Raw genomic sequence first — 20,727 nt, forward strand, 5'->3', positions numbered from 1 at the left:
CAAAGACAGAAAAAAAGAAGAATTTTTTTATTGTTTGTGGAGCGCACTTTGAGGGTTACACCACCCTTTAACAGACAGACGCACGCTTGTCACTGCTGCTTTGAGGATGCAGGTGGAATCTAGACGGGATTTGGAACCGGGGACACACTACCTCCATCAATCGTCTAAATCCCACTGCACTACTGGCGGATACCGGACGCATGTCTAACACCAACATAGCAGTCAAGGCCTCAGTTATACGTTTTGCTTCAGGATGACTGCTGTCGTACTTCATCCTCCTCGCTAAGGACTGTTGGAGGGTCAATTGTTTAGTAAAAGTAGTGGTGTTCCTACTTCCTCTCTGGGATGATGAACAACTCCCAGCAGCAGCAACAGCACTAGGAGGAAGTGGTTCTTGATCTTTCCCTATTTTATTTTTATCGGAGAAAGTTTGGTCCTCCATTTATTTTATATTGATATATACGTGCGGCTAAGGCGCACACAAACACAGAAAATAATTTTTTATTTTTGTTAGAGACTAGTGCACTTTGTGGTTTACACCACCCTTTAAGAAATGAGCCAGCCGGCCCTTTACTTATGGGACACAGGCGCACGCTTGGCGCTGCTCCTTTGTTGATGCACGTGCAGCCACAGTGCACACAATTCACAAACACAGAAAATATTTTTTTATTTGGTTTGGAGTGCACTTTGGGGGTTACAGCACCCTTTAACGGTCAAGCCAGCTGGCCCTTTACTTATGACACAGGCGCACGCTTGGCACTACTTTGTTGATGCACGTGCGGCTACTGCGCACACAATTCACAAACACAGAAAAAATATTTATTTTTTTTGCACTTGGGGGGAGTACCCCTGATGGACAGAGCACCCCCTGGACAACACTACAGCACTCCTTTAGGACTGGGACACTGCACAGGACTTTGGAGCGGACACAGCCCCTATGGACAACTGACTGCACAACACAGTACAGCCAGCCCCTATGGACTTTGGAGGAGTGGACACAGCCCCTATGGACAACAGCAGCACAGCACAACACAGCCAGCCCCTATGGACTTTGGAGGAGTGGACACAGCCCCTATGGACAACAGCAGCACAGCACAACACAGCCAGCCCCTATGGACTTTGGAGGAGTGGACACAGCCCCTATGGACAACAGCAGCACAGCACAACACAGCCAGCCCCTATGGACTTTGGAGGAGTGGACACAGCCCCTATGGACAACAACAGCACAACACAGCCAGCCCCTATGGACTTTGGAGGAGTGGACACAGCCCCTATGGACAACAGCAGCACAGCGCAGCACAGCACTACACTACACTACACAGCCCAGCCAGCCCTAACTCCCACCCTCCCTCTTCACTGTCCACAGCCAAGTGAGAAAATGGCGCTGACGCGGGTACCTTATATAGAATCCAAAAGCCGCGAGACCCGGAAGGCGGGATGATGACGTTTTGCCTCGATTTCAGTTCCGAGTCGGGCCTGACTTGGATCGGAGGGGCTCGGATTTCAGAAATCCGAACGCGCTCACCCCTTATTTTAATGAAGGACAGAACGAGGTGTTCTGTCATTCATTAAACCGTCTAGTACACAGGTTCCCAAACTCTGTCCTCAGGACCCCACACACTGCATGTTTTCCAGGTCTCCTCGAGGAATCACTAGTGAAATAATTAGCTCCACCTGTGGATCTTTTAAAATAGGTCAGTAAGTAATGAATACACCTGTTCACCTGCTCGATGACCTGCAAAACGTGAACTGTGTGGGGTCCTGAGGACCGAGTTTGAGAACCAGTGTGTACCGGCAATCTGTGATGATCCGGGGCGAAGGGTAATCGCCCCAACCATCTGTACAATTTCCAGTCATCCTAAAGTTGGAGACAGACAAAATATCTGTCACAGGAGACTTGAACTTGCCAGACAGATGCTCAGCGAGGAGCTGAGTAGTTGGCCCAATGATGACACTCTTGCAGGAGACAGAAGGTCATATGGCCTATTATCAATTATTATTTGGGGATAACCCCCAAACACATGTTCTCAGGGGGTAAATGCAAATATTTGGTATCCCTGGCATTTATGTACAGAGGACTGCAGCCCTTGGTGATCTATAATTTTCTATTGCCGTGAATAGCATTGATAAGAAATTACAATTATCGGGTCTAGGATCTGATAATAAATACAGTATACCCTTAAAGAAAAGCTGAGGAGATAGCTTGTTATATAGAGTTCAGTACACAGCCCTGTAAAAGGATGTGATGTAAACTGTGTGAGGCAGGTAAGAGAGTCTGGGGTCTATTTACTAAGCCTTGGCTGGAGATAAAGGTACCAGCCAATCGTCGACTTTATCTCTGTCCAAGGCTTAGTGAATAGACCCCTCTACGTGTCCTGACAGACAGTTGATCTTATAACTGAGAGCGATTTGTACAAGACAGGAAATATGGAGAATCATTCTATACAGAGAGATAGAGAGAGACCAGAGTAAGTGGCTGAGTAGAGACACCAGCCGAAGCTGCACCCTAGGCCATCCCCCATCCCAGCGCATGTGATGTCATGACATCATAAAATAAGCATCGGGAGCAGAAAGTTGGGGGCCAAACTGGAAAAGGGTACCGCTAGAACAGTGAGCATGCTACCTCCTCGGCCCTGCGTGCTGTGTGGTGGAACCTGTTGCACATGCCTCGTTATGCCCCTGATTCTAGTACTTGTATGCTTGTGTGCAGCCACTAAAGAAAGTGAACAGCATAGCTGACTACTGATTATACAGGTAGGCCAGGAAGTATGCTAGTGTCCTGAATGAGGGCTTCTAATGTGTTGATTTCCAGTTCCTGATGCTGACAGTGAAAGTACTTTGATGTTTAGCCCATGAGTTTGTTGGGTGCAGACCCTTATTTCTCAACAAAGTGCTAAGCACTGACCAAACCTTTGAGCTGATTCCCGTCACAACATATCTTTTATACATTGGTGCTAAAGTGCAGTGCTCAATAATAATCATATATAACCTGATAGCATCATTGTGGACATGTTGGTGAATGGTGTCAAAATATGTTATCAGCCTGTGTAACTACAGTAAATTAATCAGTAATTTGGTCTCTCAACACTTGGGCTTAGTGGTACTAATGGCCTGTCTTTGGCTGGCCTAAATCTTTTTCATAGATGTATTTCTCATACAGAAGGGGTACACTATTACTATGTTTTATATAGTCTTATTTGAATATTGGAGAATTGTGAACAGTAGTACTGTATGTTGCCTATTGCAGAGAACAGTTATACATGGTTTAAGTATCATTTATACATTCTGTGTCTCCTTTTCCAGGCTACGACATGATGGCAGTTTTTGGCTTGGATGAGAAGCATTACTTTTCTATCAATGGGGTCTCTCTTGACGCCTTTGTTTTAGGAGGATCCAGGATTTTTACAATCTCGGAGAATATCCAGCTTACTGTTTGGACAAGGTAGGAAATTCAAGGGATGTGGCAGTGCTTATACAATATATAAACATGGAGTATGAATCACATGGATAGGGGATCTCGGCGGCCTGTATGCCGGCGGTTACAATACCGACAGCGGCATCCAGACAGTCAGAATCCCAACCCAACTAGGTGAGTAACCTAACTCTGGGTCTGATTCAGAGCCGCTCGTAGGCGGCCGCTCGTTCGCTCCAAGCGATGTTCGCACAACTGGGCATGCGTATGGGTTGTAATACTCATGCGCGAACCAGTCATTGCGGTCGGAAATTGTGTGCTTGCAAAATAGCGAATGCCTGCTAATTTGAGTGACAGAATGAGGCGTTTGTGGGTGGTAACAGGGGAAGGTGCTTGAAAACGGGGAGTGGAGATCCGAACGCAGGCGTGCCAAAAGGTCAAAACGGGCGTTTTAAGGGTGTGCATAATTAAAAAAGCAGCGTCATCGACCACGTCACTTGGTTGTTTCTTAGCCTGAACTGGTCGCATGATTGCGGTAGGAAAATCCAACCACAAACACTGCGAGCAGTTCATACGCCTTTCGATATACTCGATTAATCAAATAAATAGCGGAGATGACGTAGGATGCGAGCGGCCAGGGGGCGTCTTTACAAAATAGCGAGCGCATATTTCGTTTGCTTGCTCAGACATAGAGGCGTCAACAGACCGCAAAGAGCGAGCGCTCAATTTAAATAGCCGGCCCCTTTTTCTAAACGAGCGAGCGCAAATAGCGTCCGGCTCTGAATCAGGCCCTCTATCCCCTAAGCCTCCCTCTAACCCTACCCCCGTAGTCTAACCCTCCCCCCCTGCTGCCTAACCTTAACCCACGCCCCTCGCAACCTAACCCCAACCATCCACTAGTGCCTAACCCTAAACCTTACCATCAGGCTGCCGATGCTCAGGATTCCGGCGCTGGGATTCTGGCGTCGGTAGTCTGAGTACCGACATCCCGACTGCCGGCATGCTAACAACATCCCCCTCATACACCTAGTGGTAAATTTACTAAAAGTTGATTTTTGGATCCGTTTCAAAATCGACTCAAATCAACCGATTTCTGCCGATTATCATCTCCTGTGTGTCTATTCTCAATAGTGTATTTACTTAGAATCATTATTTGGTTCTATTATAAAATCGTTGGTGATGTCATTTCCATTTGAAGTTCTAAATCTGGTGAATTCACACTCCTATAGACACTAAAATCGACTGAAAATCAACTTCATTATACAAATGTATCCCTATTTGCCAACGCATGTCACTTGTACTGGAAGACCCCCACACACCTTATAATAAACTCGGAAAAACACCCTAACAACTGAGGGTGTAGTTGTTGGAGAGAGGAGAAAGGTGCTGGCAGGAGAAAGCAGATTAATTGAGTAGGTGACCGTTGTATTGAGTGGTGAAAGTTGTCTAATTGTCCTTTTCTATGAGTTTGAATTCAGTTTTTTTTTTTGCTTTACAGTCTGTTTAATTTAAGGTCTTGTCAGTGTTTGTGTGTATGTTAAGGGTGAGTAGTGGCAGTGTAGTTTGTGTTGTAAACTTGTTTGTTTGTCTTTGTCAAGTGTACTAAGGGCCTGATTCAGCACGGATCGCATGGCTGCTTTCGAACGCAGCTGGCCGATGTTAGCATTCTGCGCATGCGTATACATCGCAGTGCGCGTACGCGAATCGGCTGCTGCGATCGGAATTGATCGCAGTGAGCATGCAGAGTCTTCACAGAGTGATTGACATGAAGTGACCGTTTGGGGATGGATGGATGGGGGGGGTGGTCGGCTGAACGCAGGTGTGCCTGTGCATTTGAATGCCGTTATAGGGTCGTGCATAATTAAGCCCCTACGATTGTATGCGCTGCTGGAGGTCTAGATGGTGACGGGAAGTTTAGCAGTTTGTGAGGTAGGGTCAGGTCAACCACAACTGTGCGAATGGTTCCGATGTTACTCGATGTTAACAATGTTTTTGCTGACTTGCGGATGCATGTCATGGGAAGTGGGCGACTTAATACAGTGATGGGCATCTTGGTATAGAGCTGCGGTTGCCGTGCGATTGCATTCATTAGCAGATTTTCGTAGCTAGCGTGTGCGTGCAAATGCAGATGTGCTATCGATGCTGAATCAGGCCCTAAGGGTTTAAATTAAAAATAGAGGGAGACAGGAGGAGATAGAGGGCCTGATTCAGACCCGCTCGCGAGCGCTGAGTGCTCGCAAGCGGGTCGATGTTGCCCAAGTGCGCATGACCCGAATAATGATGGCCAAGCCGTCGTTATGGGTCTCGCACCAAAGGGGGCTTGCTGTTGATGTTTATTGACAGCACGCCCCCTTTGGTGGGCGTGCCGGGGGCGTGGCTGCCCAGACGGAGGCGTTCCCATGGGAACGCCTACCGTCTGGGGCCGGCCCCACTGACATCACTAGTGATGTAAGTGGGAGTGCTTTTGCCTCTGATAGAGCCAAAAGCACTCCAGGGCTTGCGGCAGCGAGACCCTACCGCAAGGGTCTCGTTGCAAGCCCGATGGTCGCGATGGTCTTGACAATCGCGGCCAGGAGGCCGCTCCAAAAAGGAGGAGGGATGGCCCTGATTCAGAGCGAGCGCTCTGTCAGAGCGTCCGGCTCTGAATCAGGGCCAAAGAGTGGAGGTTAGAGAGAAGGCTTTGACTGATGAGCCTATGCAGGAGGAGGAGCAGGAGTCCCAGACAGGTCTTCTGGCAAAACTAAAGCAGGACGCAACAGGCAGATGCAAGAGCCAGATGTGGCAGGTTGGCTGTGATATGCCCATCACTTTCCCAGACTGTGGCGTCACAAGGGAGATGCGGGCCCGCACCCAGGTGTCACCCACCGAGGGGTGACACCGAGGTGCAGGCTCCCCCTTAGTGACACGAGCTGGGTGCTGCACTGTGGCATTAAGTGCAGCACTCGGCTCCTGTCAAAGTCAGGGAGCCAGCACTCTGCACTTCCGGCACCCGTCACCACCCCAGTGATAACCACGGGCCGGGGTTCAGGCTGCAAGACCACTGACCTTCTGTGAGGCCACGCCCCCTGTCCGCAAGGTCATGCCCCCTTTTCTGCGCCGCGCGCTTGGCATCCCTCACCGCATCGGGTGTCACTGCGGGGAGGGATGCCACTGTTCCCAGACACTATCTGAAAGGAGCCAGTTGAAAAGAAATGCAAGACACAAAGCAGCTTGTGCAGACTTGATACGTCACATGACCGTGCAATCAGGGGCGGTTCTAGACATTGTGGAGCTCAGGGCGAAAGTTCACAGTTGCGCCCCCCCCTCCCAAAAAAAACAAAACAATAACTTTTTGTAGATTACGTTCCTCTGCACGCGCTGAAAGCACACGCGCTTCCGGAAAGGGGGCGTGTCCTTGCGGAACACCCCCAATTCATCACACTGTGGGGCGTGCCCAGCACTTATGAAGGTGCTGGGCTTCCCCCAAGCTCTCCCCTCGTGGCGAATAATTGCCATGTGCAGTAATGCGCCTTACACAGTATGTCTTATACAGTAATGCCCTTTATAAATACATTATGCCACATGCAGTAATGCCATTTATAAACAAATTATTCCACACACAGTAATGCCCTGTATAACACATTATGCCACACGCAGTAATGGCTTTTATAACACATTATGCCACACACAGTAATGCCCTGTATAGCACATTATGCCACACGCAGTAATGGCCTGTATAACACATTACGTCACACGCAGTAATGGCCTTTATAATACATTATGCCACATGCAGTAATGGCTTTTATAACACATTATGCCACATGCAGTAATGGCCTGTATAACACATTATGCCACATGCAGTAATGCCCTGTATAGCACATTATGCCACATGCAGTAATTCCCTTTATAATACAGTATCCCCAATTCAAATTACGCCACACATTAGTCCCTTATTCATGTTATGACACACAGTGGTGCCCCTTTTACACAATGCCCAAATTAGTTCCTTATACACAAGGCCCACAGTACTGAGTAGTAGTGCCCCTAATACAATGCCCACAGTAGTAGTGCCCCAGTAATAATGCCCCCTATAGTAGTGCCCCCAGTAGTAATGCCCCCTTATAGACATGTCCCCAGTAGTAATGCCCCCTTATAGACATGCCCCAGTAGTAATGTCCCCTTATAGACAAGCCCACAGTAGTAATGCCCCCTTATAGACATGCCCCCTTATAGACATGCTCCCAGTAGTAATGCCCCCCTATAGACATGCCCCCAGTAGTATTGCCCCTTATAGACATGCCCCCAGTAGTAATGCCCCTGTATAGACATGCTCCCTGTAGTAATGCCCCCTATAGACATGCCCCCAGTAGTAATGCCCCTTATAGACATGCCCCGAGTAGTAATGCCCCTTGTAGTAATGCCCTTTATAGACATGCCCCCAGTAGTAATGCCCCTTATAGACATACCCCCAGTAGTAATGCCCCCTTATAGACATGCCCCAGTAGTAATGCCCCTTATAGACATGCTCCCAGTGGTAATGCCCCCCTATAGACATGTCCCCAGTAGTAATGCCCCTTATAGACATGTCCCTAGTAGTAATGCCCCCTTATAGACATGTCCCCAGTATAATGCCCCCTTATAGACATGCCCCTAGTAGTAATGCCCCCATGCCTCCCTTCTGAAAAATAAAAAATACAAACACAATACTTACCTTAGGCCCCGCTCCTGCGTCCGCTGCCGTCAGGTCCGACCATGGCTTCATGATGTCCCTCCCATAGTGCTCTCTGCTGGAGCCGGAGCTCTGGAGTGAGCTCCGGCTCCACGGAACTATGGGAGAGACGTGATTTCATGATGTCCCTCCCATAGTGCTCTCTGTTGGAGCCGGAGCTCTGGAGTGAGCTCCGGCTCCACGGATCTATTGGAGAGACGTGATTTCATGACGTCCCTCCCATAGTGCTCTATGCGGGAGCCGGAGCTCTGGAGTAAGCTTCGGCTGCCTTTGCAGGGAGGGAGCCAGGTGCCCGCTGATAACAAATATCAGCGGGCGCCCGGCAACGCGGGGGGGACCGGCGCTGTTTTTTTTTTATTATGGGTTTTATTTTTTTTTACCTTCTGGGGACTCAGTGGCGCCCTCTAGAGGCCGGCGCCCCCGGACGACTGCCCTGTTAGCCCACCCCTAGAACCGCCACTGCGTGCAATGACTAGCTCAAGTATTGATGAGGTCATACAGCATCATTAAGTTGGAACAGCTGAGGCAGAACATCTGTATGACCTCGCCAGCAGAGAATGATTTGAGATTTAACATACCAAGGATGAACCTAGGCCTGCGTTATCTCTGGGCTATCTCAATAAGTTGCTGAGGTTCCTCTCTTTGCTGCTTCTGGGTCTCTTCAGTCAGGTGGTGATTTGCATACCGCAGGAAAATATACAGCATTGCACAGCCTTGAGTTGCCATGATTAATACAGCCAGAGTGCACCACATGGCTGTGTCCCTTTTTATAGGCATCATAGTGAGGCTCCAGCCACATGGTTTAGAAGTTAAATAGACCTGTTTCAGATGTGTCTATTAATTTTAGTGATTGGAGGTTGATTTTCAAATCGACTGTTCGTAAATAGGGGTTTGTTATAGAACTCTATGTTAAAGTACCAATGGTTTGGACGATGTTCTATTTAAGTCTAAAGTCTGTTTTCAGACGATTTTTAGTAGATTTTGCCTTTAGTACATACCCCATTTTAAAAATCAACTGGAAATAAACTGGGATTCGACTGAAGAGCTACAGAAAATCAAAATCATCTGTTAGTAAATTGATCTCCTAGCCCCAGTATGTCAAATGGCGCAAGAGACACTCGGCGCGATTGTTCCTTATTCGCATCGAAGACGCAGCAAAAAGTCTCTCAGAGTGTACCAGAGACGCTAGGCTGCGGCTTTAACCGCACAGGAATTCATTTTAAATACGTTCAAAATCACAGATAAGCACAACAGAACTTGCTGTCAGAAAAAGCCGCTGCTGCTGCATCGAAGCATTTCATATACAGATACAGATACAGGCTCAGTTGCACACAGATGTACATATGTTTCATATAATATTGATCAGTGTAATCTAGCAAAGTAGCTTTGTCGCTTCCAGTTGGTTTATTTGTGTGATTAAGATGAACATTTTGAGCAAAAAACTGCTTGATGCAGCCGATTCGCCCAGGACCTGGCGCTGAGAGTGACTGTTTGGCGAGACTGAAGCCAGAGGGTATGAGAACACATCTGTAGTTTAGGGCTTAGTCACCACCATTTGCCAGGTGCAAATTTAAGCTTAGGAACTCTGTTGAAAACTAGATTTACTGCTGTGTACAAGCACTGAAAGTGTGGAGGGTCCATGGACTTGAGTAAAATTTCTGGCTGAAAGAGACCTTTGCATCCTCAGTTTTGTTCCATCGGCTAAATAGCTTTCGTCTAAAGGCAGTCAGCACTGCTGTTATACTTGTATAGAGTCATTGGGTGTTTCTGCAAACCTCCATGCTGTGAAGATGGAAAACATCTTTTAAGTTTTGTTTCAATAGTGACTGGTAGCTGAATGTAATCCACCATTTTTCCAACAGACTGTTTGGTCAGATAAATTATGATCTAGACCAGTGTTTCCTAACCTCGGTCCTCAAGGCACACTAACAGTCCAGGGTTTAGTGATAGCCATGCTTGAGCACAGTTGTTTAATTCAGAATAACTGAGGTACTAATTAAAATAGTTGTGCTCAAGTATGGCTATCCTTAAAACCTGGACTGTTTGTGTGCTCTGTATGCTGAGATTCAGAGCCTTCAACATTACCAGAATGCACTTGCATCAACGTATACTCGGTGCAACCGATGCATATGGAAATTAGGGGTGTGCACCGGCCACTTTTCGTGTTTTGGTTTTGGATCTGGATCTTTCTTCGTGTTTTGGATCTGGATTGGTTTTGCCAAAACCACCCTTCCGTGTTTTGGGTTCTGGGTTTTGTGTTTTGGATCTGTATTTTTTTGAAAAAAAGGATAAAAACAGCTAAAATCACAGAATTTGTAGGTTTTTCTGCTCCTATGCTATTATTAACCTCAATAACCTTAATTTCCACTCATTTCCAGTCTATTCTGAACACCTCACACCTCACAATAGTGTTTTTATGTCCAAAATGTTGCACCGAGGTAGCTGGATGACTATGCTAAGCGACACGAGTGGGCGGCACAAACACGTGACCCATCTAGGCGTGATACTGCAGTGGCAGACAGGATGGCAGTTTGAAAAACTAGGTCCCAAACTGTACATAATGCAAAGAAAAAAAAGAGGTGCAAGATGGAATTGTCCTTGGGCCCTCCCACCCACCCTTATGCTGTATAAACAGGACATACACACTTTAACAAACCAATCATTTCAGCGCCAGGGTCTGCCACACAACTGTGGCTGAAATGATTGGTTCGTTTGGGCCCCCACAAAACAAGCTGGCAATTAATGTGTCCCTGCACAAACTGGCTCTACGGAGGCGAGATGTCATCCTCATCCTCCTCATCCACCAATTCCTCACCCTCTTCAGTGTGTACATCCTCATCCTCACAAAGTATTAACTCGTCCCCACTTGAATCCACCACCACAGGTCCCTCTGTACGTTCTGGAGGCTGGTCTCCCTGGAAGAGTTGATAATTCATTTTGATGAACATCATCTTCTCCACATTCTGTGGAAGCAACCTCCTACGCCTTTCGCTGACAAGGTTCCCGGCTGCACTAAACACTCTTTCGGAGTACACACTGGAGGGGGGGCAACTCAGGTAAAATAGAGCCAGTTTGTACAGGGGCCTCCAAATTGCCTCTTTTTCCTGCCAGTACAGGTATGGACTGTCTGACATGCCTACTTGGATGCTGTCACCGATGTAATCCTCCACCATTCTGTCAATGGTGACAGTATCATATGCAGTGACAGTAGACATGTCAGAAATTGTTGCCAGGTCCTTCAGTCCGGACCAGATGTCCAAACTTGGTCCTGCCTGCCCTGCATCACCGCCAGCGGGTTGCTTAGGATACCTACGTTTTTTCCTGGCAGCCCCAGTTGCGGGAGAAAATGAAGAAGGAGCTGTTGACGTGTCACGTTCCGCTTCAGCTGACAGTGTGTTCACCAGCAGGTCTTTGCACCTCTGCAGGCTTGTGTCGGCCGGAAAGAGAGACACCACATAGGCTTTAAACCTAGGATCGAGCACGGTGGCCAAAATGTAGTGGTCTGATTTCAACAGATTGACCACCCTGGAATCCTGGCAAAGCGAATGAAGGGCTTCATCCACAAGTCCCACATGCCGAGCAGAATCGCTCCGTCTTAGCTCCTCCTTCACTTTCTCCAGCTGCTTCTGCAAAAGCCTGATGAGGGGAATGACCTGACTCAAGCTGGCAGTGTCTGAACTGACTTCACGTGTGGCAAGTTCGAAGGGCTGGAGAACCTTGCACAACACGGAAATCATTCTCCACTGCGCTTGAGTCAGGTGAAAGTCAGGCGAAAGTGGCCAGAAATTTTTCGGGCCACCCAAAGCGTCTCCTGCACGCCCCTGTCGCTTTTCAGAAAATTCTGCACCACCAAGTTTATTGTGTGAGCAAAACATGGCACGTGCTGGAATTTGCCCAGATGTAATGCCAGCACAATATTGGTGGCGTTGTCAGATATCACAAATCCCCAGGAGAGTCTAAGTGGGGTAAGCCACTGGGTGATGATTTCCCTCAGTTTCTCTAAGAGGTTGTCGGCGGTGTGCCTCTTACTGAAACAGGTGATACACAGCGTAGCCTGCCTTGGAACGAGCAGGCGTTTCTGAGATGCTGCGACTGGTGACGCTGCTGCTGTTGCTGCGTAAGGTGATACATCTACCCAGTGGGCTGTCAGTCATATAGTCCTTAGTCTGCCCTGTTCCACTTGTCCACATGTCCGTGGTTAAGTGGACATTGGGTACAACAGCATTTTTCAGGACACTGAGGACACTTTTTCTGACGTTTCTGTACAGTCTCGGTATCGCCTGCCTAGTGAAGTGGAATCTAGACGGGATTTGGAACCGGGGACACACTACCTCCATCAATTGTCTAAATCCCACTGCACTAATGGCGGATACCGGACGCACGTCTAACACCAACATAGCAGTCAAGGCCTCAGTTATACGTTTTGCTTCAGGATGACTGCTGTTGTACTTCATCCTCTTCGCTAAGGACTGTTGGAGGGTCAATTGTTTTGTAAAAGTAGTGGTGTTCCTACTTCCTCTCTGAGATGATGAACGACTCCCAGCAGCAGCAACAGCAGCAGCGGCAGCAGGAGGCGTAGCAATGCAGGATCCTCCGGAGGAATCCCTGATAGGAGAGTCAGTCATGCCAGTGACATGGCCTGCAGGACTACTTCCGATCCTGACTAAGGAGGAAATTGACGAGGAGGGAGTTGACGGTGTGGTTTGCAGGCGCTTGGATACAACAGGACAACGGGATTTAGGTGTCCCTGGACTGCTTACGGTCTTAGCCAAAGTTTCTGAACTTGACAGTAACTTATTATGAACGCACTGCAGGTGCCGTATAAGGGAGGATGTTCCTAGGTGGTTGACGTCCCTACCCCTACTTATTCCACCTTTACATAAGGTACATATGGCAAGACAGTTGTTGTCCGGATTTGGATAGAAATATTGCCAGACCAAAGAGGTGGAATGTTTGGTCTTCTGCCCAGGCATGACCGTGATGGGCTTTTTCATCCCACGGACAACTGTCTCCCCCGGAGCCTGATTTAAACAAACCACATCACCATCAGAATCCTCCTCGCCAACTTCCTCCTCAGCGCCAGCTACACCAGTATCCTCATCCTGTTGTACTTCAACAGTGACATCTTCAATTGGCATATCAGCAAGTGGACTGTGGGTGCTCCTTTCAGCACTTGCAGGGGGCGTGCAAATGGTGGAAAGAGCCACCTCTTCCCGTCCAGTGCTGGGAAGGTCAGGCATCTCAACCACCACCACACTTGGACTCTCCTTGGGTATTTGTGATATCTTCTTAGAAAGCACAGTTCTTCGCTGTGCTTTTGCCAGCTTAACTCTTTTGATTTTTTTAGTGGGAGGAGGGCTTCCATCGTCATGTGAAGCTGAACCACTAGTCATGAACATACTAGGGATCGACCTTAGCCGTTCCTTGCCACTCCGTGTCGTAAATGGCATATTGGCAAGTTTACGTTTCTCTTCAGCTGATTTAAATGTTTTTTTCAAGGTCATTTTCCTGAAATTTGTCATTTGGGATTGTATGTGCCCTCTATTATGACATTGGGCATCGGCCTTGGCAGACGATGTTGATGGCATGTTATCGTCTATGTCATGACTAGTGGCAGCCGCTTCAGCACTAGGAGGAAGTGGTTCTTGATCTTTCTCTATTTTATTTTTATCGGAGAAAGTTTGGTCCTCCATTTATGTTATATCGATTTGATATATACGTGCGGCTAAACACAGAAAATATTTTTTTATTTTTGCTGGAGAGTAGTGCACTTTGTGGGTTACACCAGCCTTTAAGAAATGAGCCAGCCGGCTCTTTACTTATGAGACACAGGAGCACGCTTGGCGCTGCTCCTTTGTTGATGCACGTGCGGCTACTGCGCACACAATTCACAAACACAGAAAATATATTATTTTTTTAGCACTTGGGGGGAGCACCCCTGATGGACAGAGCACCCCCTGGACAACACTACAGCACCCCTTTAGGACTGGGACACTGCACAGGACTTTGGAGTGGACACTGCCCCTATGGAGAACTGACTGCACAACACAGTCCAGCCAGCCCCTATGGACTTTGAAGTAGTGGACACAGCCCCTATTAACAACAGCAGCACAGCACAACACAGCCAGCCCCTATGGACTTTGAAGTAGTGGACAACAGCAGCACAGCGCAGCACAGCACAACACTACTCTGCACTACACTACACTACACTACACAGCCCAGCCAGCCCTAACTCCCACCCTCCCTCTTCACTGTCCACAGCCGAGTGAGAAAATGGCGCCGACGCGGGTACCTTATATAGGATCCAAAACCCGCGAGACTCGGAAGGCGGGATGATGACGTTTTGCCTCAATTTCAGATCCGAGTCAGGCGGGAAAAGTCGAGCCTGACTCGGATCTGCCTCGGATCGGGGGGGCTCGGGGGGGTTCGGATTTCAGAAATCCGAACCCGCTCACCCCTAATGGAAATGTGTATTTATGCTTCCACCAAATTCAGCCTAGCCAGCAGCTGTGTCAACAAACTCCCATTGAACACTGCCTGCACAACAATGTTCCGTTACAGCCCAGTTACACCGACACAGTCACATGCCGGAGAAGGGATGCGGTGACATTGCCAACAGCCGGGATGCCGGCCGTCGGAATCCCGACATTAGAATCACCTGGGACTAAAGATAGGTATCGAAAGCCAGACGCCTATCTTTAACCCCACGCCGAAATCCCAACAGCTGGCATCTCAAACGAGGGTAACCAGGGAAAGGGTAGTGCTAGTAGCAGGGTTAGGTTTAGCCACCCCGGGGGGACTTATGGTTAGGCGCCCGCCCCGGGAGCTTTAGGGTTAGGCTACGGGGAGGGCGGTTAGGGTTAGACTCCCCCCGGGAGGGTCAGGTTTATGGTGTGGGAGGGGGGTTAGGTTTAGGCACTCCCGAGGGGTCTTAAGTTTAGGCACCCCCAAGGGGTTTTAGGGTTAGGCACCACCAAGTGAGGGTTAGCGTTAAGCGGGGGGGACAGGGAAGGGTTACCCTACTTACCACCTCCTGTCGGGATCTTGAACCTTCGGGCTTCCAGTTTCGGTATGAGAAAAAAAAAAAAAGCACAAGGTGTCCCACAAACATGTGTACATTAATCTCTGCATTAGCACTCTTAACCCAAATTTCAGAGCAGTTGGAAGTTTATTTTCAATATTTATTGAGAGCGATGCAAGTGGTGCAGGCAAAGCCGTGTTGCAGTATGGTTGCAGCCCCAACTTGTAGGACACCAGGATAGCTGCCAGCTTCCTGCACCTCCTTGCAGTGCGTGTGACATCATGTTCTCACATGTACAGGGAAGTTAAGGAGTTAGGGTTCGGTGCAGGGTCCTGCCCAGGGCACTGAAGTGCTGTACCAGTTCTGAAGTGTCCTGTTCCTATGCACCAGTTTCCAAAAGGGTTTGTCACACAAGGCAAACTGACCTGTAGTATGTATCCTCCAAGTTTCTCTATGGCTCCCCTCCTTCGTAATCTCTGCCACACTGTGTCCTTCTCCACAACTAATTCCTCTTCACTTTCACCTTCTGTATTTTCCCCACCATCTCCTATTCCCTCTGTTTCTCTCATCTTCCCAGAACCTCTTTCTTCTTTCATTTCCATTTCGCTTCGCTTCACATTTCATCTACCAAGAAATAGGAGCATCTCATTTTCTTGGCCTGGCCGAGACTCTTTTTCTGTTGGATAGGAAGTTAATTGGAAGCGTGGGCTGTGTGCTTTCAAGGGAGGGGAGAGTGACTGCGTCTTTTCATGTCGCATACGCATTCTCAGCACTTAATCCTTCCTCTTTATCCTACAAAGACCAGATAATATTAATCTCTTTCATAGAGGCAAATCTCCTAAACGCTTTAGCCTTTGAACACGAAAATGTTGTAGATCTGTTCTCTTTGCTGACATTTGAACTCTTATGCATATTGACCACACGTTTGGTACCTCTAGAGCCATTTATAGTAAAAATGGAAATATTTAAAACTTTTGGGACAATGCAATGTGTTATATCACTTATTACAGGTTTAATCCCAGCATTTAATATGTTAATTTTACCTATTGTAAATCTGTGAATTCATAAAGCTGAACTGTTCTTTATCTCTGAACACTGTATGAAGTTATGCTTTCCCAACCCACCTGCTGTGTAAAATACACAATTTTGCTTCTCTTCCTCTGGCAATAAAAAGCGTTTGTTTGTTATGTGTAACATGTTAGATCAATCATTGCTGACACAATATTGTAGACATTTGGCTCTGTATACAGTATAGAGCCACACATATGCAGAATGTGAGAAATTGGTCAATGTCTTTGCTTTAAAAAATATAATGTTTATTTTGAATCTATACTATGCTTCTTTTTTTATCAACAAATGAACTACAAATCCATAGAAATAAACTATTTATAAAGACAAAAAGTTATACCCTAATCAGTACAAAAAGCTGGAGGTGGAGGATATTCTTTGCCCTTACCGATGCTGTAGAATTTAAGTACCACATACTTAATGGTTACTGCTGACCAACTCCGCAGTAACCATTCCTCCAAGATGGTTTGACGACGACCCCTATGGCATGCCTTGCAACTTCTGTAGAGGGTAACCATTGAGGAATGACCCCCCCCCCAGATGGTTGAGCATGCCCCCTAGTATAAGGCCATGACTTATAGTGGTGGTCTTTATTGTGGGAAGAGGGGCACATGGCCATTTCCAGTCCACAGAGAGAATTGATGTTTGTCTCAGCTCTGATCTAGTTGAGATCAATCTTGTTCATACTTTTACCTTGAGTCAGAGAATCAGCCCTTGTTTGGCCAGCAAAATATGCAGTCATCCCGTTGAATATCTAATGAGACAAGGGCTAAATTACTAATAGTAATTACTAATATTTGCCAGGGGGGATGTCTTCCAAACTGCAAATGCGTTGCCTGCAACGGATCGCAATCCTGCACATGCGCATAAATCAACCAGCTTGCTTCTAGGGACTGCATCGGCTGCAGCTCCTAGAACCCATATAGGGTTACCGCAATAACATGGGAGTGACTTCCCATTGGACATGCTTCCTGCTATCACAGTCTGGACTGGTAGTCCTAGGGGTGAGAAAACCCCTGCCCCCAATGGGAGTAAAACACTTCCCCAGGACTGCCTGTCCAGTGTGTCAATGGGAAACCACTGCCACTGCTAGGCAGTCACTGGGGTGGCAGATTTTATTGAAGGCGTCTAGGTAAAATCCACCACTGATTACTGTTACTGCTTTTCAGGGCACAATTTTCCCTAAACCATAGCAACCAATCAGATTGTTGCTTAGATTTTTTAGATTTCACATAAGTTTGATTCATGTTCATAGGCATGCACAGAAGCCAGCACAGGGGATGCTGCTTTGGCACTTCTTCCTCTCCCGGGTCATGGTCTACACTGTGCCCCCATCCCTCCGGGACATACACTATTCACCTGGTCTCACGTGGCCGTACAGGTGAGTAGTCTATGTCTTGGTGGGAGGGGGGATGGAGTAGTTCATGACCCAGCGGAGGGGATAGTGCTGAAGCGGTACCCCCTGTGCCGACTTCTGTGCATACATATGTCAAGTTGTTGTTGTTTTAGTTAATAATTTGATTACTTTGTTTTACATTAATTTGTTGGTGTTCTGTACAGTCTAGCATGGTTTCCTGTTTCGTGTGTCTTTCAGGGAAAATCATCCTAATGGGGTTCCCCCAGAGCACAGCTTCAGCTTCCTCCTTCGCTTACCTCCAAATGCTGCTCGGGAACCATTTGCTGTCTGGCAGCTGACAGATGAAGATTTCCAGCCAGTCATGGGGATTATATTGGACCGTAAGGTGTTCCGAATGTATTTAATATCTGAATGTCAGGAGTATTGAGGAAATCTATTCCTGCCAGGCAGCATTGTATATGTAAAGAGTCATCGATTGGGCTGCCGATTTGTAAGACTGCTGGTTTAGCTGTCCCTTGGTGCCCAGCTGGCCAAGCTGACCGCTAGCAGCGCAGGGGTGGGAGGGGGCTGTTCTTTTTGACACCCTCTAATATGTACCATGATTTGGGCTCCATTTTACTTTATTATTATAGACTGGAATTAAGGATAGTACACTGGGTTTAGAGACACAATTAGAAATTGTGAACCCTGTTCTGAAATTTTAGGTTGGACATTGAGGACTGATATATATTGAGGAGAGCTTGTATTGAGAAATATTTAATGTAGGTAGAGGGTTGTGTTATGTCATATATACTGTAGTGCTGAACTTGTTGTGTATAATATATACCAGTAGAGCTGTATGTGAGAGATACTGTTGGGCTGAGTGTTATAAGATACAGTACTGTGGTTCCGGGGCAGTAGTGTGATATGACATTTACTGGGAGGATTGTGTGTGAAAAAATAGTTTTAAAAAGTTATCAGAAATCAGTGCAGCACTAAGTGGACTCCTAGAAAATGTTGTAAAGGGAGTTATGTGATGGTTCTGTGTTGGGAGTATGTACTGGCTATATCTGGCTTCTACATGCATAACATGGGGTCTGCTATATCTGGCTTCTACATGCATAACATGGGGTCTGCTTGCCTCTCGTTTTGTGTTGCTAATCCAATTATTAAGGATTACTTTATATTTCCTATCGGCATATGCCAATTACATATTAAACCCAAAGGTGCTTAACGACCTAATCAAAGATACGTCACACAACACAAGAATTGGCGTTTAAAAATTTAGTCAGCTTTCTTTATAAACAGTTTTGTGACGGAAGACTGAACAGTTGACTATTCAATGACAACTTGACTTGCCTCTGAATCAGGCCCACTGTCCCAAAGATATTTGAAAAGCTTCAGATTTCTGTAGCTGTATTTTATTTAACACTATGGTTGAGTGTATTATTGATCGCATTTAATATGTGGTTATAAACTTACATCATCTTGAACTTACCAACTTTAAAGTCGTGTGTATGCATGGCCATCATGCTACATATGTGTTAACTAACGAAGAGGGATCTGAAGGATCCCTCTTTGAAATTTTGGCTAATTCTATCGTGGCCAAGCTCAGGAAAGCTACCCTTTCTGGTGCTTGATACTTTTGGCCAGATGGCACCCCCATGGAGACCTCCAGATATCTGCTATGGACCCTGAAGATACATACGGGAGAAAGAAATTATGAATACATCCAAAAACTACAGTTTTTGGATATACTTTGATACATCTCACCGTAAATAACGGAGCTCGAGTTCAATGTCAGGGTTATACTGAGTATTGTATTTTACTTTCATGGTTCATTTATGAAAATGTTGATATTTCAGGTTTATTGGTCCTTTAAAAAGCTACATGCTATCATGTATCTTTCTTTCCAAAGTGCCCCCATACTGTACCTGAATACAGTATAATACTCTATAACGGGAATTCTAGTAGAGCTCGTAGTTGGTCTTATACTACTTGAGACAGGTTGATGGCTTTATGTTCTATATATGATAAGTTTCATAGTAGTATTTTCTATTTCTTCTTAACAGCAAATAAACAGTCACTGACTTATTTCAACCCTGACTACGAGGGCAAATTACAGGAGGTGACCTTTGATCAGCAAGGAGTAAAGAAGATATTCTATGGGAGTTTCCACAAGGTTCTCTGTGAAATGTTCACCTCTTTACCTTCGTTGGGTGTAGAATTTGTTTGTTGATGGAATAGGGTGATAAAGATGAGTTATTGACGTATTGAAGAGTAAACCTGTAATGTATACATGTGTGTCCACACTCCCTCCCACACTTTCCACTCTTCCACCAATTACAAGCCCAATCTACCCAGCTTACCTATTCTGATGCTCACCTCCAAGATATCTTCAGTTCTGGCCCCCTCCTCTGGAACTCACTCTTTCGCCAAATCAGACTTTCCGTGAGCCTCGATATTTTTAAATATTCAACTTTTTTATCACTCAGCGACTCTCACTCTGTGTACTTACCCTTCATTTGGTACAAACTCACTGAGTGCTGAACTGACTTCCCCTCCCATTGACTAACCTCCACTTACCAGTGAAGATACAGTTCCCCAACCATCGCCTCCAGTTCATGCCCTACCTAGTTTGTCAGTTTATTACTCCTGATTGTAGTAATAATAATAATAATAAATGCATCCCCCTGTAATGATGACCAAGTGGAGCCTATAGAGTGTTAGTAAGTTTAGAACAATAAAATAATAAATTCTGTATCACTAGCCTGCTTTTCTCAGATACTCCAGTCCAGCAAGTTTATAATGGCTGTTCTTGTCTGGCTTTTTTCAAACTGCTGCAGCATTGTCAAGGACAGTCACCAAAACTGAATAGGGTAATCAGAAGAAAAACAGGCTTTTGATAACCTGGGGCTTTCCCTGACACCCCTGGACAGTGGGTGCCGGGTTGATTATGTAGTGTAGTGCATTTGAAAGTGTTGAAAATATTGTCTTTTGCTGTGGAACTGCAGGTCCCACCAAGCCTCCCCTGCATGCTGGTACTTGGAAAACCACAAGTACCAGCATGCGGGGCATTATGGGTCTGTTGGTACCTGTAGTTCCACAGCAAAAGCAATATTAAAATAAACACAGGACACACACACCGTGCAAATTATAAGTTTTGCTGTGAAACTACAGGT

General features: G+C 46.5%; 1 protein-coding gene across 1 annotated transcript in view; it reads left to right on the forward strand.

The window, feature by feature from the left end:
- The window catches only part of COL20A1 (collagen type XX alpha 1 chain), a 206,761-nt gene that overhangs the window by 109,821 nt on the left and 76,213 nt on the right, over window positions 1-20,727 (forward strand). Inside the window, exons 21-23 of the mRNA XM_088442024.1 lie at window positions 3,304-3,442; window positions 17,804-17,946; window positions 19,618-19,727. Coding sequence (XP_088298150.1) covers window positions 3,304-3,442; window positions 17,804-17,946; window positions 19,618-19,727 — 392 coding nt within the window. The remainder of the gene's footprint in view (window positions 1-3,303; window positions 3,443-17,803; window positions 17,947-19,617; window positions 19,728-20,727) is intronic.

This window comes from Taudactylus pleione, unplaced genomic scaffold (assembly GCF_031769625.1).
Source record: "Taudactylus pleione unplaced genomic scaffold, aTauple2 ptg000018l, whole genome shotgun sequence".
NCBI classification, from domain to species: Eukaryota; Metazoa; Chordata; class Amphibia; order Anura; family Myobatrachidae; genus Taudactylus; species Taudactylus pleione.